At 42.2% G+C, this 23,152-nt stretch overlaps 1 protein-coding gene across 5 annotated transcripts in view; it reads left to right on the top strand.

The window, feature by feature from the left end:
- The window catches only part of adamtsl3 (ADAMTS-like 3), a 723,872-nt gene that overhangs the window by 667,670 nt on the left and 33,050 nt on the right, over positions 1–23,152 (top strand). For all 5 annotated transcript variants that reach the window (XR_010969700.1, XR_010969699.1, XM_068017734.1 and 2 more), the window contains 2 exons: positions 3,686–3,898; positions 10,890–11,073. Coding sequence is in view for 3 of the 5 variants with exons in the window: in XM_068017734.1 (XP_067873835.1) it covers positions 3,686–3,898; positions 10,890–11,073 (397 nt within the window). In the remaining 2 variants the exon portion in view is untranslated. The remainder of the gene's footprint in view (positions 1–3,685; positions 3,899–10,889; positions 11,074–23,152) is intronic.

Raw genomic sequence — 23,152 nt, 5'->3', positions numbered from 1 at the left:
ACATGCACAAATGCAGGCTCTTGAACTGGAATGTCAGTGTCTGCGATGTTCAGGCAGCTACTAGGATTAAAGATGGCGCTGCTCAATTTATCACAGGAAATGCTAATGGCTGGATCGTTCCAGCAAACTAACCTTACATTAAGTTGGATGGAAGCCCAGTAATATGCTACTATGTAGTTATAGGATACTAACTGTAATCCTCAGATCCATTTAATATTCCAGTGATCCTATTAAATACAAAAGGAATTTTGATTGAATTTCCATTGGAAGATAGTGAATTGGCACCTTGATTGATGGAAAAGAAAATCGGACAGAGTATAAAATGTGCTGCCAAATCATTATTGTGATTCATTTATATGATTGACCAGGACTGATTTCACCCAAATGCAACTACTAGCTTCCGCCCCACCGGCCGCTTTCCGCCCTCAGCTGCTTGCTCCAGACCTCGCTGCTCCACCCCCCCACCCCACCCCCCCCCCCCCCCCCACTCCCCTGGCTCGTTGTTTTTCCGCTCGCGCCACTCCGTTCTCCGATCTCTCGCTCCGCGCACCCCCCCCCCCCCACCTCCATCCGCTAGCTCTAGGCCACGCTGCTTCCCTCCTCTCAGCCACTCGCTGCCACTTTGATCAGTCACCACACGCCGCCCAAAGAAGCAAGGCAGGCTGCAAGGGTTGACATATGAGTGAGTGGCCGAGTGGAGGAAGCGGCGCAGCATAGAGCTAGCGGCTGGAGAGGGGTGGGTGGCGGGGAGCGAGCGGCCAGAAAGCAGGGTGCCGTGAAGCGGGGAACAATCGGACAGGGGAGTGGTGGGGGGGCGGGTGCGGGGGGAGCAGCGAGGTTTGGAGTGAGTTGCCATGGGGGGAGAGCTCCAGCCTCAAAGTGTCCCATTCAGCCGCTTCCTCCAGTCGAGTGAGGGGCTGGAAACCCGATGATGCTTTAGCGCTATGCGCGAAGATGGTCCAGGCGCAGATATACGATGGCGTTGGTTCTGCGCGATGACGTCATCCCGCACACACGCCACTTAGTCCTGGCAAGATGTAGCTGCACATGTGCGCAACCTGGCACACTCATAACGTCAGCAGGCCGCTGCGTTGTTAGGAATCACTTTGGACTAGAAAAGACAGTGCACTCCTCCCACCTTGGTTGTAACAAGATTTCTGATTGGTGTAGTTTTGCAGTACATTGCAAACATTTTGCACAGTTGGCCTGGCTATTATATTCCAAAGCAATAGAGATAGTAAACTCATTATTGAGACACATTCAATGTTTTTCCTGTGACAGTGTGTTTTGCACCTGGTTGTAGCAGTGAATTGTTGCCATCTGTGGGTCATAACCCAAATCCTCCAACAGCCATCTGATCATTGTAATCTAAAGTTACTGGCGTTGGATGAAGGAGCTGTGTGTTGACCTCGTATGTTGCACATTCCTATTTAACATCCTTTGCTGTACTTTGGAGACAGCTTGCACATTGAATAGAAGCACTTACAGTTGATGTATGCCATTAGGTTGACTGTAGGTGACCTTACAACTATGTGAGTACAATTGATTCCACTCAGGATCTTGGAGAAACAATGCTGTAGAATTGTTGCTGCCTCTTTAACAGTTTATCTACTTTACAAAATCTATAATCCTGTGAAGCCTCGAGTACAGGTCGCACATCAAATTCAAGTGATGGGAGAAATGTTCCAAACGTGGATGATCCAATACCACAGATTGACTGATTTATTACTGAGGACATTCTACTGTTACCAGTTGACAAACTTTGGTCATTGTCTCATAGGAACATAGGAGCAGCCCATCGAGCCTGCTCCGCCATTCAATATGACCTTGGCTTCCAGCTGAAATCGGTGCAAGTCATTTAGGTATTTGGAAAATCCAGCGTGGCTACATTTAATTGCATCATCCACCAATCAACAGTCTTGATCATTATTCTATCAAGATGCTGTTTCCAGTGTTGTCAGACCATTGGCAAAATTACTCAAGCCCAAAAACTTGCTCCTTTATTTGGTTGGCAATCTGGAACTCACCATTGAAAACCTCTATTTGTTGGATTTTAGCAAGTTTGGAAAGAACCACACCGTTAACATGTTTAGTTTTACTCTCAATACTTTCCTCAGGTTCAACATCACCCATAAGTGACTCCGTCACTGCCAAAGACTCAAGAGTGTGCCTGTACCTGCCCAATAGCTGGGTAACTTGCAACAAGCACACATGTCGATGAGAGAATGCTCTTTGCTGTATCTTCGTGTGACCTTCGTCGACTTCAGAAGGAATTCGGGGAAAAAAACTTAACTAGACCTTGTTTAGGCTCAATACTGCAAACAGACTTAATAAATAGTAAATGAATTAGTGAACAGACCAATTAAAGACTGTAGCATTACAGTCATTACAGGTTTAACCATTGATTCCCAACAGATTAAAAAATAGCAAAAAGTTGCTTCGGCTACATTGAACTGCAATGTAAACTGGACCAAACAAACGGTCCCTGAATATTAGCTATTATGTGGGGATCTGTTTATCTATCTGGCTTTAAACTGATCATCCAATTTGAACAGGAGAGACTGAGACTTTTTTTTTATTTAACAGTGATCAGGTCAAAGGGAATTAAATATGTGTCCCTTAACCTCAGAAAGAGTTCCAAATGAAAGTATCTACAGATAAAATGCATGAGATGTTTGTATTTGAATTGAATGTTTTCACCTCCTTCCTAAGATACCTGGCCGATGGAACTATTGATCAAAGAAAGCTGAACTGGTTTCAGTAAATGGCTTTTACATAGTGGCAGTAAGAAAGAAAAGCAAATGCCATGATGCATTGTAGAGAAAAAAGCTTCATTTTTCCAGCCATATAATACAAATATTGTTTAAATTGAACTGGAGTGGAAATACTAGTCACTACTGAACCAGCTTCTCTCCAGAAAGAGCTATTGATGGGTTCCAGATCCATGCATACTCGCAGCACTCCAGTCCCTCTGTAAAGTGCCCATTCTTCCCGAGTGAGCCAAGGCAGTAAGTCTGAGAGCATGAAAGAAGAAACCACGACTAAGCCCAATCATTTCCTCTTCCAGCAACAGCTATAACATGCATTTATATAACACTTTTAACATAGCAAAGCAATCCTAGATGTAATCTTTAAAAACAAGTTAATTGAGCCAAAGAAGGAGATATTAGGAAGGTGACCAAAAGCTTGGTCAAAGAGATCAGTTTTAAGGAGGGCCTTAAAGGAAGAGAGAGTGGTGCAGAGGTAGAGAGGTTTATGGGCAGCATTCCAGACCTTAGGGCCTAGACAGCTAAAGGCACAGCTGCAAAATGTTGGGGCCAAACAAGGGTGATGCACAACAGACCCAAGTTAGAGGGGAGAAATTGTATTTTTCATTGCATTTGTTGGGGAATTGTTTGGATCAAATAGAAAAGAAATGAGCTATAGCTACTCATACAATCTAACTTTTCCTTATCAATGTATTTTTATCACTTGTGGTTCACAATATCATTGCCTTAATCTTCATGATACAAGCATTGCTATAATATGTAAATTGTATTGTAGATTTGCATTTTATACTTAAAGAATCTTTATTCAATTTTAGTGCAATGTGTTGGTCTGCTTTTTGAGAAATACCATTACACTTTTATTGCATGTATTACATATGTTTTTGATCTAAAATTAGTCCATCAAACTTGTTTCCTAGGCTGTCCAGTGTCTGCGAAACACAAAATGACTATTAGCTGGTATTTCAGGAATCAATCCATTCATATGGTCCCTGGACTTAAATACAAAATGTTGGCCAGGGGACGAGTCCTGGAAGTGAACACGGCCTTTGAGAAGTTGACGGGGCAGTACAAATGTCTGGCTTCCAATAATACTCACTCGGTTTCTGCCTCAGTGAGTGTGAGCTACGTAGGTATGCTAAGAATTTACCGTATTTACTTATTGCTTTTTATCATTCATCATTTTAATTAGCATTTGTGGGGGGAGTGTGTTAGAAGAGCTGAGCCTTTTATGAATTGTTACAGAGAGGTTTGAGTAGTGGGAGACATTAGAACCTGAAATAACAATTATATATAGTGTTGGTCAACGGATCCTGTATACAACATAACATAATTATGCTACAATGTTAATTCTCTTATTTATGTCTATTGCTCACAATCAATGCTTCTTCATTACTTTCCGTACACCAGTCTTTTTCATGCATCTTTTTCTTTTAGTACATTTCCCACTCAGTATGCTTTTCACAGACTTTGTCTCTTATTCTGTCTTTGGGACCATTAAAGTGACTATCAAGTACAGGTGCCCAGGTCTACAGCACAGTCCAATGCAGCTGGCTAGTCCAAAAGATGCTGGGAGCCTGCACACGTGGTTCATTAGGGTCACTAAAATATTTATCCAAGCATCTGTTCCCAGTAAAGGAGCTCTAATGTTTCAGTAGAACCACCCAGCTCACCTGTTCTGTACTTGGACCATACAGTCTCATAAATAAATAGAGTTCTCCTCACAATCTGCACTAAATTGTATTTTGGATAAATAAATAAAGTTTTGTCCCTTACATTAACACAATTGTATCTATAATGCAATAACAGCAGCATTCCATTTCTTCCATTCCTGTCTGTCATGTCACACTCTGTGCATCACACTTTTTAATTTTTTCAAATTTCATGTTCACAAAACAGCACCAAATATGAAAAGAAATAGTAAAGTATTCTACAGGCACATGCATAATAAAAGAAAAATCAGGAGAAGGATAGGGCCACTGAGGGATACACATGATAAGTTCACAGGTAATAATGGCGAAATGGCAGAAATATTAAATAATTAGTTTGCCTCAGTGTTTACCTGGGAGACTAAATATTGAGCTGGATTTTGGCTTTGGGAGTAGGAAACAGGAGCCAGGATTGTTTCCGGGACCCAAACCCACCCCCGGGACGGAAACGGTCACTGACCTGGGATTTTCATGGAGACGCCCCCTTAAATGGCATGAAGGCAGGTTTAGTTTAGAGTTTAGAGATACAGCACTGAAACAGGCCCTACGGCCCACCGAGTCTGTGCCGACCATCAACCACCCATTTTATACTAATCCTACACTAATCCCACATTCCTACCACATCCCCACCTGTCCCCTATCCAATTAAGGGCTGTGGGCAGGCTGTCGATCAGAGGCCTTCCAGCTTGAGAGGAACAGCAGGCTGCAGTAAAGGATAAGGAACTGAGAGGGCACTTCAACACAGAATTGCCCTCGCAACAATTTCTTAAAGAATTATGTAAAAAACAGAAAAGGCAGCTGGGCCACCGGTGTAGGGGGGAATCCCAGTACAGTGTGGCCTTTGGCTGCACCTGCACCAGGCAGGCAGGGAGGGCCTGTAGGCCCGCCTAGACTGCTAGCACCCACGGCTTGCTGATGGGTGCCTGCCCCCAAGCAGTTGAACTGCCCCCTGTTGCGTTGGGAAACTGGAGGCTTCCTGTCATCTCCTTAATAAGTGAGCCTAATTGGCTGCCACCTTGTGAGGGCGGGCAGCCCTGCCGGAGCCTGAGCTCACCATGGCAAAAATGGCCGATGCCGGCAGCAGAGTCAGGAAAACGGCACGCTGGCTGGCACTGGATTTTTGGGGCCCATCCGCCACTGTTCCCGAACACGCCAGGATCTGAAAATTCTGTTCAGTGAGTATGACATTAGATGACGAGATCAGAAAAAAAGACCATTTAAAATATAAGGGAGGAGATAGTTTATAAACTAATCAAACGTAGAAGGGATGGAATCCCAGTCCTGATGAATGGCATCCACACATATTAAAAGGAAGTTAGGGGAGAGATAGCAGATACACTGGGCAGGATTTTTGCACCCCACTGAGGTCAGAAATGGAGGGGGATTTGACCCGCAAAATCTGGATTCGGCCAACGTGCCGGTTTCCTGATCCCATTCCCGGTGTCAGCCATTTTGGCTGCAGCTGGTTGGAGGCCAGTATGGCTACCCACCCCCACACTGCAGGCAGCCAATTAGGCTCATTAAGAGCCATATTAAAAGTAAATTAAGGAGGCTGACTGGGATTTTCCAGTTGGCCTCCAGTTTCCTGATGTGATGGGTGGGCAGATAAACTGCCTGGGGGAGGGCACCCAGCAGCAGGCCGGGGTGCTAGCAGTCTAGGCAGGCATACCAGTCCTCCCTGCCATCCTGGGTAGGGGTGCGACCAAAGGCCATCCTGTAGAGGGATTCCCCCACCCCCTCCCACTCACCCCCCCACAGTAGTGACATGACTGGTTTTTCTATTTTTTAATTAAATTTTTTATAAAACAACTGAGAAGGCACCTTCTTGTTCAATCGCCTATCTCCATGCCAGTTAAGGGGCACCCCAGTCAAAATTGCAACAAATGATTGTTTCCCCCAGGGGAGGGTTTGGGAACCAGAACAGTCCCAGCTCCTGTTTTTACCCCAAAGTGAAAATTCAGCTGACTTTTTTATATATATGCATTTTATATATATATATATATATATGTATAAATTGACTAAAAATGGGAACAGTGCCTGAGGACTGGCAGACAGCTAATGTGATTCCTATGTTTAGAACAAGTCCAGGGAATTGTAGGCCAGTTAGCTTAATGTTGGTGGTAGGAAAGATACTCCAAGGAAATCTTAACTCAAAGATGTAATGGCAAAATATCTAGAAACTGTAAATATAAAAAAGAACAGTCTGTACGGATTTCTAAAGGGAAGGTCATATTTGACTAAGCTTATTGAATTCTTTGAAGAAGTAATCGAGAGTAGTGAAGTAGATTTGAATTTTCAAAAGGCCCTCGATAAGGTACGACATAGTAGACTCATGATGAAGGTCAGAACATTTGGAGGAAAGGAACAAGTAGCCGAATGGAAAGCAATTTGGCTACAAAACAAAAAACAGTGAGTAGGGGTTAAAGGCGGTTACTCAGACTGGCAAATGTGGGAAGTGGTGTTCCACAAGAAATTGTGCTGGGAACAATTTACCTTCATAATTTGGACTCTGGAATTGGAAGTACAATTTCAAAATTTGTGAATGACACCAAATTGGAAGGTATAATTAATACAGAGGAGAACTACAATAAAATAGAGGAAGACATTGATAATTTACAAAATGAGCATGTAATTGGCATATTAATTTCAATGGGTAAGTGTGAGGTGGTACATTTTGGTAGGAAGAATAAGGAGTCTACATACTCCTTGGAAAATAACTGTCTAAATGGGTAGAGGGATCTGGGGGTACAGATACACAAATCACTAAACGTAGCGACACCAGGTTAATAAAGCCATAAAAAAGCAAAGCAGTGCTTCCATTTCTAAAGGAATAGAATTGAGAAGCAGAGAACTTATGTTAAACTTATATCGAACTTTGGTTAGACCACATTTGGAGTACTGTGAACACTTCTACTCTCCATTGTTGTAAAAAAGAATGTAGAGACATTAAAGCTTTACCAGCATGATACCAGAACTGAGAGGTTGTACCTATCAGGAAGATTGAACAGGCAAGTCTATTCTCTCTAGAACAGTGAAGTTTGAGGAGTGGCCTGGTGGATTATGAAAGGGTTTGATATAGTGTAGATATAGAGAAGATGTTTTGATTTGTGAGCGAGACCAGAATTAATATAAGATCGTAATATTAATTAAAGTAGTTACTAATAAATCCAATAGGGAATTCGGGGAAAAACGTCTTTATCCAGAGTTTGGTCAGAATGTGGAACTCACTACCGCAAGTAGTAGTTGCAGCAAATAGCATAGATGCATTGAAGACAAAGCTAGATAAACACATGAGAGAGAAAGGAATAGAAGGATATGCTGATAGGGTGAGATGGAGTAGGATGGGAGGAGGTGCATGTGGACCAGTTACATTAGAATGGACCTGTTGAGCCAAATGGTCTGTTTCTATGCTGTATATACTATAAGATTCTATGTAAATCAGAGCATAGTAACGAAAGAAAGAAACCTGCATTTATATAGTATCTTCCATGATCTCAGGAAATACCTCATCATATCAAAGCAATTAATTTACTTTTGGAATATAGCCATTGTTGTTATGTAGGCAGATGTAATATCCAATCTCCAAACAGCAAGGTTTGATAATGGTTGAGGGAAGAATGTTGGCCAGGAGAACTCCTGCTCTTCACATCTTTAAATAGGGAGATCTTTTCTGTTTAACTAAACAGATGAATGGGATCTAAATTCAGTATCTCACTAGAAAGCTGTTCTGACAATGCAGCACACCCTCAGTACTGCACGAAGATATCAGCCTAGATTCTATGCTCAAATCCTGAATCCACAAACTTCTGGCTTAGAGTGCTGCCAACTGAATGAAAGAAAATGTAAAAATCAAAGGTGAGCAAAGTGACCGGATGGCAACCAATGAGAAAACACATACAAACAGTCGGAAGAACAAACCAATAAGCAAAAGGAAAACTAAGAAGTCAATTATCGCTCTGAAAATCCATTTTGTTTCTGGAAGGGAGGGATAAAGTGTAAGACACGACTAGATAAAATATAGTTGATCATCCAGGGATGAAGTGAAGAGCGTAGGCAGGTCAAGGCCCCATATCCCTTCAGCCAGAGCCAAGCAAGCACCGAATGCAGCATTAAAACAGAATGGGGAGAAAAAAATAGCAAAAGTTGATAAGGCCAAAACTAGAAATTGGATGATAAATGAGGTCCTTAATAGGATGGAACAAAATGAAGAGGGGCATAGGGGAGAACAACAGGTCAGGAGATGGGGTTGCTGACTCCTGTTAAAGTAATTATTTTTGTGACTGAAGCTTTGCAGCTCTTTTTTTCTGCTTTTATGGCTTGTCAAATTCTTCAATGGCATTCAGTTATTCCAGTAACTGCACACATATTTTCCACAGCTGTAAGTTGGTAAATTTTACCATGCTTTTGTGAAGATTTGGTGCAACAGGGATTTTGAACAGCAATAAATTAGCATCACACCTAATTGCCACACTTGAGAGTTTCAGGAAAACTAACGAATTGTATATTCTTTAATATAGGGTGACCAAATGACAACTTATGAGCCATAGGTTGTCCCAAGTCTTGACATTCTGGCCCATAAATCCCCAGAAACTCAGTCCTATTTGTCTTATGTTCCTTATTTGTTAATTTATCCTGTTTGAAATTGAAAAGGGATTTCTTAGTGCTGCTGCATCAGTGATGCATAAAGCCTAAATCAGAAAGCTAAGATTCATTAGTCTCCACCGCTTGAGACATACACAATTAATGGGAATATAGATTTAACTTTATATGTGGCACATGAGATTCCTAAGCCACACAGAGAGAAACGACTGCAGCATGCCTGCATTATAACTGATTTTAGCTCTGATGTTTAGGTTACCTTGTGATACATGGTCCAAAATCTTGTCTTTACCGCCTGAATGTTGAGCACTGAGTGGCGCAGTGGTTAGCACCGCAGCCTCACAGCTCCAGTGACCTGGGTTCAGTTCTGGGTACTGCCTGTGCGGAGTTTGCAAGTTCTCCCTGTGACTGCGTGGGTTTTCGCCAGGTGCTCTGGTTTCCTCCCACAGCCAAAGACTTGCAGGTTGATAGGTAAATTGGCCATTATAAATTGCCCCTAGTCTAGGTAGGTGGTAGGGGAATTGAGGGAAGGTGGGGATGTGAGAGGGTAATGGGATTAATGTAGGATTAGTATAAATGGGTGGTTGATGGTCAGCACAGACTAGGTGGGCTGAAGGGCCTGTTTCAGTGCTGTGTCTCTAAATAAAAAAAAAATAAACAGCTTGGGTGGAACACAACAGGAAAATTTGGCTGGGAGGATTACATGTCAGAATCAGAGCCCGCCTAAGTTTCCTGCTATTGAAATTCATGATTCAATCAGGGAGATGCGATCCTTTCCTTCCTGCACTCGGCTTGGGAAATTCTTAACGACCAGGCTATAAAGATTAAAAAATCTACCCCATGGTGTCTTAGGAGCAATTCTGTGAACATCACTCATAATAGGTTCAGGTCAGGGCTATATTATTGTCTCCAACCTACACTCACAGTGGAGTCTCACATTACCCCTCTCCATCATTTACAGCTGCATCTAGAACACATGATCTGATATATCCCTTTTTTAACTCATCAGATTGAGGATATTTTGATACTTTATCGGGTTGAATGTCGCATGTGTCACCTACAGTGTAATCGCCCTCGACTCCACTCTAATGATATATGTTTTTCCCCAGGCTCATGGGAGCCCAATATCAATGTAAATGGCTCCAAGTTACAGCATGGAGTTGATGGTACTGGGGAATGAAACACATGTACAACAATAGGTGTGAGCTACTGCCAGTTCAGTTACTCTGTGAATGTTGAGCATCATCACTTCCCACAACAGCCATTTGAGTGAGATTGCTAATTAACATCAATATTCAGGCTAATTTAGAAGCAGTTGGAACAACCTGATGCTATTTAATAAACCCAACTAAGAATTTAATAAACCCAACTTCCACCCAAACAGCCTTGGCAGAGTGCATATCCGGGTCCCAAGGTATAGATCACCCAGTGCTTTGCAAATGTTACTGTAATATTGTAATTAAAATAAACACGATTGGAAGTGTATTGTGAGTCTTAAACTATTAAAAACAATTACAAACAGGTTTTACTTATGATTTTATTATATCTTACAAAAAAATCAAATGTTATCTCAAATTGAACCTTTTTTCTGTTTGTACAATTTAACATCATAAAACTTGTGTTTATATTTCCACATTCTCAACAAGATCTAATTCTTATCTTGTGTCTTTCAATTTTGAAGCTTCAAGCTTGAGTGTTATGCTTCCAAAAGTCTGAGAAAAATGACCAAATCAGAATTATAACTAAGTGATTCTGTGACAAAGTTTAAATCCTCTCAGAAGTCACTGTTAATGATTTTTTTAAATCCCCAAAACAGATTTCATGTGGGCGCCTGGTGACTGGACTGCCTGCACAACAACCTGTGGCAATGCAGGAGTCCAGCATAGAAAACTGCTCTGCCTGAAAACTAATGGCATTGAGGTGAATGAGTCAGTATGCTATGAGCTTCCCAAACCTCCCTTAGTTACTGAACTGTGCAACACACAGGACTGTCCAGCCAGGTAAGACTGAAAGAGAACCATTTTTGTTCTTTTTGTGCAAGTATTCCTGCATTAGTTTAGTTCTAACCAATTAGGTATGCTGGTTAAGTTCCATTCTCAGGTGCATGGCTGGAAATAGGGCAAGCTATATCAAATTGCTAATACATAACCTCAGAAGAGGGCTGATGGCACACACCATGGGAACATGAAAATTAAACTTGGTAAAATGCACATGGGGGGTGGATTTTAATCCTAGCCATCCAGTAAGAACATAAGAACATAAAACTATGAGCAGGAGTAGGCAATTCAGCCCCTGGAGCCTGCTTCGCCATTCAATACGATCATGTCTGATCTCATCTCAGCCTCAACCCCACTTTCCTGCCTGTTCTCCATAACCCTTCAACCCATTACTAATTAAAAATCTGTCTATCTCCTCCTTAAAGTTACTCAATGTCCCGGCATCCACCGCACTCTGGGGTAGTGAATTTCACAGATTCACGACCCTTTGAGAGAAGTAATTTCTCCTCATCTCTGTTTTAAATCTGCTACCACTTATCCTACAACTATGACCTCTTGTTCTAGATTGCCCTACCAGAGGAAACATCTTCTGTACGTCTACTTTGTCAATCCCCTTAATCATCTTATATACCTCAATTAGATCTCCTCTCATTCTTCTAAACTCCAGAGAGTAAAGGCCTAAACTGCTCAATCTCTCTTCATAAGACAAACACTTCATCTCTGGAATCAATCTAGTGAATTTCCTCTGAACTGCCTCCAATGCAACTACATCCCTCCTCAAGTAAGGGGACCAAAACTCCATACTCCAAACGCAATACTCCAGGTGCGGTCTCACTAATGCCTTGTACAGTTGCAGCAACACTTCCCTACTTTTATATTCTATTCCTTTAGCAATAAATGCCAAAATTCCATTTGCCTTCCTTATTACCTGCTGCACCTGCATATTAGTTTTCTGCAATTCATGCACGAGGGCACCCAGATTCCCTCTGCACTGAAGCACTCTGAAGTTTCTCTCTATTTAGATAATAATTTGCCTTTCTATTCTTCCGACCAAAATGGATAACCTCACACTTATCCACATTAAACTTCATCTGCCAAATTTTGGCCCATTCATCTAATCTATCCATATCCATTTGTAAATTTCTTATTACTTTATTGCAACTCACCATCCCTCCTATTTTAGTGTCATCTGCAAATTTGGCTATAGTACCTTTGATCTCTGCATCCAAGTTATTTATATAGGTTGTAAATAGTTGGGGCCCAAGGACCGAACCCTGTGGCACCCTACTAGTTACATCTTGCGAAACAGAAAAGGACCCATTTATCCCGACTCTCTATTTTCTGTTGGGTAGCTAATCCTCTATCCAAACTAATAAATTACCCCTAACCCCATGTGATCTTACCTTGTGTATTAACCTTTCGTGTGGCACCTTATCAAATGCCTTCTGGAAGTCCCGATATACGACATCTACAAGATCCCCATTATCCACTTTACTTGTTACATAGAGTCATAGAGTCATACAGCATAGAAACAGGCCCTTCAGCCCCCCGCATCCATGCCGACCATAATGCCTATCTATACTAATCCCACCTGCTGCATTAATTCCATATCCCTCTATGCCTTGCTCATTCAAGTACCTGTCCAGATGCCTCTTAAATGTTGCTACCGTTCCTGCCTCCACCACCTCCTCAGGCAGCTCATTCCAGATACCCACTATTCTTTGTGTGAAAGAATGATCCCTTTGATCCCCTTTAAACCTCTCTCTCACCTTAAATCTATGCCCTCTAGTTTTAGTCACCCCTACCATGGGAAACAGACTCTGGCTAACTACCCTATCTATGCCTCTCATAATTTTATATACCTCTATCATGTCACCTCTCAGCCTCCTTCGCTCCAGGGAAAACAGACCCAGTCTATCCAATCTCTCTATAACTCAAGCCCTCTAAACCAGGCAACATCCTTGTGAATCTTTTCTGCATCCTCTCTAGCTTAATCACATCTTTCCTGAAGTGTGGCAACCAGAACTGCACACAGTACTCCAAATGCAGCCTAACCAATGTTATGTACAACTGTAACATGACGTCCCAACCCTTGTACTCAATGCCTCGGCCGATGAAGGCAAGCATGCCGTACGCCATCTTCACCACCCTGTCTACCTGTGTTGCCACTTTCATGGAACTATGTACTTGCACCCCAAGGTCTCTCTGCTCAAGAACACTCCCCAGGGCCCTGCCATTCACTGGAACTTTCCAAAATGTATCACTTCACACTTGTCTGCATTAAATTCCATTTGCCACTCCCTTGCCCACTTTCCCAGTCGATCGATAACCTGTTGTAACCTTAGACAACCTTCTTCACTGTCTACTATACCACCAATTTTGGTGTCATCTGCAAACTTACTAATCATGCCCCCTGCATTCACATCCAAGTCATTAATATATATGACAAACAACAGAGGGCGCAGCACCGATCCCTGTGGCACACCACTGGTCACCGGCCTCCAATCTGAAAAAACAACCCTCCACTACCACCCTCTGCCTCCAATCACCAAGCCAATTTTGTATCCAATTGGCTAGCTCACCCTGGATCCCATGTGTTCGAACCTTCTGGACCAGCCTACCATGCGGTACCTTGTCAAAGGCCTGGCTAAAGTCCATGTAGACAACGTCCATCGCCCTGCCCTCGTCAATCCTCTTGCTCACCTCCTCAGAAAACTCAATCAAATTCGTGAGACATGATTTCCCACACACAAAGCCATGCTGACTATCCCTAATCAGACCATGCCTTTCCAGATGCATATAAATCCTGTCTCTCAGAAGCCCTTCCAATAACTTTCCCACCACTAATGTAAGGCTCACCGGCCTCTAGTTCCCTGGCTTATCCCGGCTGCCCTTCTTAAATAAAGGCACAACATTAGCTATCCTCCAGTCTTCCGGTACCTCACCCGTGGCTAACGATGATACAAAAATCTCTGCCAGGGCCCCAGCAATCTCCTCCCTTGCTTCCCATAGCATCCTAGGATACACCTGGTCAGGCCCAGGGGATTTATCCACCTTACTGCACTTCAAATTCAAAACCTCCAACACCTCCTCCTTTGTAATGTTGATATCCTCCAGGATATCGGTGTTCCCTCCCTTGAACTCACTAGCTTCCATGACCTTCTCCATGGTAAATACGGATGAGAAATATTCATTTGAGACCTTGCCCATTTCCTGTGGCTCCACACATAGATTGCCACACTGATCCTTAAGGGGATCTACTCTCTCCCTAGCTACCCTTTTACTCTTAATATACTTATGGAATCTTTTAGGATTCTCCTTTATATTATCTGCCAGGGAAATCTCATGGCTCCTTTTATCCCTCCTAATTTCCCTCTTAAGTGTAGTCCTACATCCGCTATACTCCTCGAGAGACTTACTCGATCCCAGCTGCCTATACCTGACATATGCCTCCTTCTTTGTCCTGACCAGACCCTCAATATCCCTCATCAACCAAGGTTCCCTAAACTTCCAGCCTTGCCCTTCCATCTAACAGGAACATGCCGGCCCTGAACTCTTCCTATCTCACTTTTAAATGCCTCCCACTTGCCAGACGTCCCTTTACCTGTAAACCGCCTCTCCAATTCAACTTTTGAGAGTTCTTGTCTGATGCCATCGAAATTAGCCTTCCCCCAATTTAAGACTTCAACCTGAGGACCAGTCCTATCCTTTTCCATAACTATCTTGAAGCTAATAGAGTTATGGTCACTGGTCCCAAAGTGCTCCCCCACTGACACATCAACCACCTGCCCATCCTCATTTCCTAAGAGGAGGTCGAGTGTAACCCCTTTTCTAGTAGGGCCATCCACATACTGCTTCAGAAAACTATCCTGGACACACTTAACAAATTCTTCCCCATCTGATCCCTTAGCACTAAGGCAGTCCCAGTCAATATTAGGCAAGTTAAAATCACGTACCATTACAACCCTATAATTCCTACACCTCTCTGTGATTTCCCTACATATATGCTCCTGCACTTCCCTCTGACTATTGGGGGGCCTATAGTATAATCCCATCAAAGTGATCACCCTTTCTTATTTCTACGTTCTACCCACATGGCCTCGCTGGACGTTCCCCCCAGGATATTCTCTCTAAGTACTGCCGTGATGTCCTCCCTAATCAATAGTGCAACTCCCCCTCCTCTCTTACCTCCACCTCTGTCACGCCGGAAGGATTGGTACCCCGGAACATTGAGCTGTCAGTCCTGCCCATCCCTCAACCACGTTTCCGTAATAGCTATAATATCACAATCCCATGTACCGATCCATGCTCTGAGTTCGTCTGCCTTACCTGTAAGCCTTCTTGCATTAAAGTAAATGCAGTGTAGCCTATCAGACCTTCCACGCTCCCTGTCCTGCCCCTGCCCGGCCTGCCTACTGGACTTGCTTACTTTAACCTCTACATTTGCCTCAACTATCTCATCAGAGAGACTACTACTTTGGGTCCCACATCTTCGAAGAACTCTAGCAAATTAGTCAAACGTGATTTACCCTTCATAAAACCATGCTGACTCTGATGAATTGCATTTTGACTTTCTAAATGTCCTGTTATTACTTCTTTAACAATGGATTCCAACAATTTCCCAACAACAGATGTTAAACTAACTGGTCTATAGTTTCCTACTTTCTGCCTCCCTCCTTTTTTGAACAAAGGTGTTATATTAGCATTTGTCCAATCCACTGGAACCTTTCCTGCATCCAGGGAATTTTGGAATACCATACCAATTATCATTATCTCCGCTGCCACTTCCTTTAATACCTTAGGATGTAGGCCATCAGGCCCTGGGGACTTGTCTGCCTTCAATCCCAATAGTTTGCTCAGTACTTTTTCCCTCGTGATGATGATTGTTCTAAGTTCCTCCCTTTCTATAACTTCTGCATTACATTTTTGGGATTGTACTAGTGTCCACTACCATGAAAACTAAGGCAAAATACTGAATTAGTGTCTCTGCCATTTCTGTGTTCCCCACAATTAACTCCCCAATCACATCCTCCAAGGGACCAGCATTCACTTTAGCTACTCTCTTCCCTTTTATATACATATAGAAGCTTTTGCTATCCATTTTTATATTTTGCGCTAGTTTTCTTTCTTAATTTACCTTTGCTCTTTTTCTTACTTTTTTAGTAACCCTTTGTTGATCTTTGAAAGTTTCCCAATCTTCCAGCCTGCCACTGGCCCTTGCAATATGGTATGCCTTAGATTTTGTCTTTATGTTATCATTAACTTCCTTGCTGAACCGTAGATGCTTTCTCCCCCGCTTACAATCTCTTAAAAAAGTGCTTCTGTGAAGGCAAGTGAACCGCTGTGGGAAGAAAAGGGTTGAGGGGGAAGAGTTCCTTTGTAAAGCAGCCCAACTTTTAATATTTAGTCAGCTATGGGCATATTAGGTTTGTAGGGATGGGAGGTTGCGAAAAGTATTAAAATTTTCAACACTACGATTGATAGGTTAGGTTAAGGGTATCAAGGCAGGTAAATGGAGTTGAGTTGCGGGGCCTGTATGACCTATTCCTGTCCCTAAGTCCTTCTGTTCTTATCACAGGGAGGTCCACTATGTACATTATCTGAGACATCCTCAAAGATGGGTTTGTTAGAGAGAGTCTTCCCCTTGTAAATCAAGTCATCTGCTTATTGAGTTTTTCCTATACTGATTCCTCTGGCTTGCCCTTTCTGTTATTTATCTGTTGCTGATGTTAGCCCGATGGCCTGTTCTTCCTTTGGTCAGATTTGCAACCTGCACAAAACTTGTTTGCTTCCATTCTGGGGAATCTTACCAGTGCTAATAATTCCTTCTTGACGTTTCCACAGATTATCTCCCTGTTTTCCATTAGAATTCTCAAATATCCCATTTATCTTGTTACGACCAGGTGACTAATGTGTCTAGGGGTCTGTTACTGTCTTTACTTGGTCTTATTGTAACAGGCTTTTAATTTTAAACACACTGTGTTTTGAGATCCTCTTTTTGTGAATCTTTGTTCACAGCTTTCCAATTATAAGACAAAGAACCCAATTCACACAGGTTTTCTGAGGTTTAAAGAAGAAAGATGAATTTTTATTAAAACTTAAACTTAAACTCTAATACGATTAATGCCTACAGATATACAATGCACCCACGCTAGCATGAACACGCGATACACACATGCAAAGAGGAAAGGAAAATATAGTAGAGAGGGGTTTGAGGCAATATCAGAAGTGTTTCTTGTTTACTGTACTTCAAGCTCACTTGATTGTAGGTAGTCTTGCTGTTCGTCGGGGCCCAATGTTCTTAAACCTTGTTCATGTAGGAAACTTTTCTCTCTTTGAGGTTCACGTGTTTTCACAAGATTCATTTCCATGGGAAAGAGATGGAGGCAGGCAGGACTGGAGAGGCGGTTCTGTTCCAACCGGGAGGACACAGCTTTCTCAGTTCAAATCGTCTGTTGAAAGTTCAAATGCAAAACCTCCGTCAGTCAGTCAGTCAGTCATGTGACCAAAACTGGTCTGACCACTTCTGTGTATTGGGGAAGCAACGACTTGGTCCCCATTGTTCCAACACTATCAGTTACTATGCAAATGTCTTTCCAGTCAGGGGATGGCACTTTTAAGTTTTAATGTTCATGTGGCAAAATCATGTGTGCCTCAGTCTTGGCAAGTGGGGGGTGTTTGCCTGATAATCTGATTTTATTTACTTGTTTGAATCCCTTTGAACCTATCAAGAACCTCTTCCATATGGATTTTCAAATCTTCTAGAGCTATTATATTCCATTAAATTAATATAATATAAAGGGCAAATAACGTGTAGCAAATTAATAGAAGAAATTACAGTCAACATTGTTATCAACAACATCAACAACTTTTATTTATATAGCACCTTTAACATAGTAAAACATGGCGTCCTCGAGCTCTGATAAGCTGGCCCTCAAAGTCTAGACAATTCTTATTTGTTGGCTTCTCCTGTTTGAACTTTGTAAGCTTGGAAATTTGGAAGAATGTGTTCTTCAGCTCACTTTACCTTTTTGGTGGATGAATTCTAAATCAAAACACTAAAGTTAGCAGCAGCTTCAGTTATCTGCAAATCAGTGGACACCTGCATTGAACCTTTATAGATGTGGCCCCTAAGGCTCAGTGGTACATACCTATGTGCCCCACAAATACAAAAGCTTCGACACACTAGGGGAGTTTTCTCCTTCACTGCTCTGGAAGTAAATGAGCTAAATAGATTGCCTGCCCATTATAGAACCCTACTGATCCTCATTGCCATTGAGATCATTGGAAATACAAAGAGGGTGGGTTCTGTAATAGAGAGGAGATCCACTTAGCCAGTTTACTCTGCCACTCCTCCCTCAACCACCCCCCTCCCCAACCTCCGTCACTAAATACTTACATCAAATTCCTCACTCCATTGGAGAACCACTTATCTTAAATGCTTTAATAGTTTAGCTAAAGTGGCAGGTAGAATTTGGTCCCTGTTCTGTTGGGGTTCAATCACAGCACTGGAGTATTAAATACTGAACAGGTCACCTGTGTAATCTTGGCAATATACTTAAGAAGTCAGTTGTATGTTATCTTATCTGGATCCTTTTTTTTAAATAAAATGCAAAAGATGTATGTCTGGCCCCTACCGCTCTGTTCTTGTCTTGAGAATCTCTTTGACTGCCCTGCTCTCCCTCCTGTGACTCTCCCTTTTTGCAGTGTCTCTCTGACTGCCCCAGGTCCTGTTCTGCTCCTGCGCTAAGGAACCTCATTGACTGTTGCAGACCCTTTCTGTTAGCCAGTACTAATTTTCTGACTTTGCATTTCCACCCATTCTCACCTAACAGGAGCACATACAGGAAATTTGGAAGGGCATTGCAAACAATTGTCCAACATTTAACTTGATGATTGAAAATGATCCCCACCCAAATAGTTCAATGTCAGAAAATTACCCCTGTAGGTATCTTAATGGCACTTTTTAAGTAAAATATAAGAATACTGATTGAGTTTTCTCCATTTGAAATCTATTCATAGCATTGTTTACCATGTTACAAATTGGCTGTCTTACACTGCCAGCAGGCAGAGCCAGAGAAAGTGATGGACTGACATTAATGTGTTAGCTCTGACATAACGAGGAGATAACATAATGCCCGAGAGACTGATGTGCTTCATAACATCCATTGAAATTGGGACTATCTACTCAACAGTGAGAGTCAGGGCCTCTGCCTTGGTTAATAGCATTGCATCTGGTAGATTTCAGTCTGCTGGTTGCAAAGACTGGATGCTGTATTTTCCTCTGAAACTAAACATAAGGTGGGATATGTTTCCGTGCAAATGTGGAAGCTCTTGGAATTTTGGAAGAAGTTGGGATAGTGCCATGAAGATAGGGTATGTATTTGGCATGATTGAGGCAGCATTATTAAATTTCCTTACAAAACATTCTTTGGGCTTTGTGATTTTTTAAAGTCACAAAATCCTGACAGTATTGTGGGAGTATCTTCACCTCATGGACTGCAGTCGTTGAAGACAGTGGCTCACCACCACCTTCTCGAGTGCAGTTCAGGATGGGCAATAAATGTCAGCCTTGCCGGTGATGCCCACATTCTGAGAATGAGTTTTTTTTAAAAACATGCTTGTGCCTTCTGATTGCTGTTAATCATGTGATGCATTATTTGCACCCACCCAGAGTCAACTTCATTGATATAGTGTGGGTGAGAGCCCAGTCTATTTTGCACCTGGCTTTGGGAGAAAATGATGGAGTGGTGCATCACGCGATCTCCCTGTTTGATGGCTCACAAAGGAGAGGGTAACAAGGGAGATGTCTCTGTTTGCCACTCCGGTGCATTTTCCTCGTGCCTGGAAAGAAAACCTGAGGGTGTGGCTCACCCTTACTGTCACTAGCAATGACAAGCCTGTGGTGCGTATTAACTGCAGGTGTCCTTGTAGCAGGAGCCACAGCTATTGCAGTGTGAAGATCTGTGCAGCCAGCTCAGTAATTGTTAGGTAGGTGTGCTTCCATCTGTGCGTGGCAGGTACCAGTTAGAGGTAGCAGTCTACCTCTGCTGCAGGCTGACCCACGTGATATTCCTCAATGTGATCTTTTCCTTATATTATTTGGAGAAATAGGATTCCTATTGGGAAACCCATTGTCCCCTGATTTGTAGGAAATAACAAAAAAATTGGCAATACCAGAGCACTCAATACAAACCTCCTGACCAATTAAGAGGAAACAAATATGAGGTTCAAAAATAGCATCAATTTGCTGCTACCACCTTTATTATTGGGCTCTTCAAATACACTTCTGTAAACTTCACAGTTCCTAGCAACCCTTTTGCATGGGTGGGGAGATGACTGAATGCCGCACGAACATAAACACTGGGAAGCTGCATGGACATCCAAATGACAACCTCAGAGCCTATTTTTCATACAATTAACTCTATGTTGATGGTTACTTCTGCTACCAGTTCTCTGCCAGACTGGAAAATCGGATGGAATGCTAACTGGGGATACGTCTGCTGTAACAGATCTCTGCCAAATTTTCCAATAGGTTGCATTCGCTTTACACCCGTGAGTTGATAGTAACTAATCGAAAAATTCAGCCTAATGCATCCAGAAGTTATGTGTCAGACTATCACATTTATGTGGAGCACCGCAAACTGATGGGACTCAGCTTTGAACTTTTGCTGTTCTGTACTCAAACATTGTTCCAATTTAAGATTTGTTTTGGTGCAATATATTTTTAAAATTGGACCTTAACAGTCAGTGAAAACCTATCACCTCTAACATTGACACAGATCTTTTCATTTAGTAACCGTTGCACAATGTGTGTGGAGATCATTAATCCTACTCAGTGAACCTTTATACTATTTTAAGAAAAATAAATGACAATAGTTTCTTCTGGATAATCTGTATACAAATGCTTTTCTGCTGTCACATATTCTTATGCCAAACATTGGATTTTAATTTTACCCGTATGTATTTTTTTCTGAACTTCACTCACAGTGCTAATTTAATATGTTGATTTGTCAGCATGCCTTTGAATGTCCCTCAAGACTCTTTGTACAGTGTGTTCTTTCATGCTTGCCTTGTGTAATAATCTGAACTCCAGCTGTAATGAGCTATTGGTTCCAACCCAAGTTTAAACCTTCCAGAGCGACTTCCAAATTTGCTGTGACTCTAATGTGAAAACCATGTTACAGGTGCTTTTTAGGATGTAAGAGAAATTAAATTGGAAGTGAAACTCAGAAAAAAGTCATGTCATCGTTTTGACAACCTGCTGGTTTTACTGCATTTCAGCCTAATTTCAGACCATCTGCTTTATTTAACTTACAATCTTAAAAATCCATGGTGTTTTATAACATCTCATTTGTCATTTAAGTGGAATGACGATGCGATGGTGTGAAATATGGTAGCGGTATGATGTCTGTAATATAAGTGAAATCAGCCACAAGAATCACAACCATCAGAGCTTTAACTGTCCATTTTCTGCTTCCTGATTAGTGGGTAGAACAACGCAGTTGTTGTAGTAATCCATTTATTCTTAAAGATAGTTTAAGTAAAACAGCAAACCTTTTCAGGACTTTTATATTGTGTGAAACTAGTGCTTGATCCGTTGGATTTCTGATGAGCAGGTCCCACGCAGATGGCTGCAAGCCAATTGTAAAACCACAGGGATCACTTAAGACCAACTCCAGGGAAGATCTGTTTTTGGTAGGCTGTCAGAGATGTGCGGAAAAAAAGACAAAAGAAAGAATTGGAGGTATAAAAGATAGAAACTGTGTAATAGGAAGACAGAGAGAGTAGGCAACATACAGTAAAGCAAATGGAGACAAGGAACAATGTAGACCACAGAGAGAAAAGTGAAAAAAGGCATCAGAGACAAATGCATGCAAATTGAATTGGTGCATTCCCAAAGCCCAGATGGTAGCAGCAGAAGACCCTAACTAAATGCTACAAATCTGGGAATCTAATAGAATTCCAGCTCAGCTCCCAGAGAAAGGGGCAACTCAGTGAACAGGAAAATTGTATCAGGACTCTTGAAAATAAAATAGTTTTGTGATTTCTGGGAGGTTTCATTATGTCTTTAGTAATTTATAAACTCAATTAAAGGCTGGCTCAGGTCTGCAAATGAAATCCAACCCGAGTCCGACAGAACCACATCCGATCCGAGCCCAACACGGCCCGAGTCCTTTCATTTTTTCCTCCGCCCGACCTGACCATCACTTAACCTAGCTTCCATTTTTCACTTTGTTACTTATCTGCACAAGCTTTAAAAAACTGGAACTAAACAACCTTTCTAGTCCAAAAAGTACATTAACATTGGAGCCACTTACCGGAGGTGGTGATAGAGTGGGTCCGACCCGGCCCGACCCGACCCGATTACTGGACCTGGAAGTGCGACCCCACCTGACCCGACCCGACACATGTCGTCGGGTCCCATCGGGTTCGGTCGGGTAGCTATGCTGTAAACTCAATTGCTCAAAAAGCAGCGTTCTACTGCAAGAAATTGGAAGAAACCTTTTGGAGCAAATAGTTTGGTCAGTTTTGTGGTAGTGGCTAGTTCTTGAATGCCAGATTTGGCAAAAGAATTATTGGTATTTGGTTGTTGTGCTGGTGGTTACGAGTTTTTGTTTGATAGCTCTTCTTCCCAATGAATGAAACTGGTTTTTTGATTGGCTCACATTTATTTAATAGGATATTTGAGCACGTTAGTCCACCTAGTTTGTCAGTGTCAGCCTCTGCTTAACTGATTGACCTCTGAGTCAGAAGGTCATGGGTTCAAATTCCATTCCAAGGACTTGAGCACATGATCCAAGCTGACACAGCAGCACATTACTGAGGAAGTGCTGCACTGTTGAAGGTCTTTTCAGATGAGACGTCAAATCAAGGTCCCATCTGCCCTCCCAGGTGGATGTAAAAGATCCCATGACATTATTTCAACAAAGAGCAGGTGAGTTCTTTTGGCTTCCTGGCCAATATTTATCCCTTAACCAAAATCAGTTAATGAAACAGAAACACATTTATCTCATTGCTTTTTGTGGGATCTTGCTGTTCATAAATTGACTGCCACCTATCCCTACATTGCAACAGTGAC

Source organism: Heterodontus francisci, chromosome 38, assembly GCF_036365525.1.
Source record: "Heterodontus francisci isolate sHetFra1 chromosome 38, sHetFra1.hap1, whole genome shotgun sequence".
NCBI classification, from domain to species: Eukaryota; Metazoa; Chordata; class Chondrichthyes; order Heterodontiformes; family Heterodontidae; genus Heterodontus; species Heterodontus francisci.
Note: the sequence above shows the minus strand (reverse complement) of the source record. Positions and strands in the feature narration are given on the sequence as shown.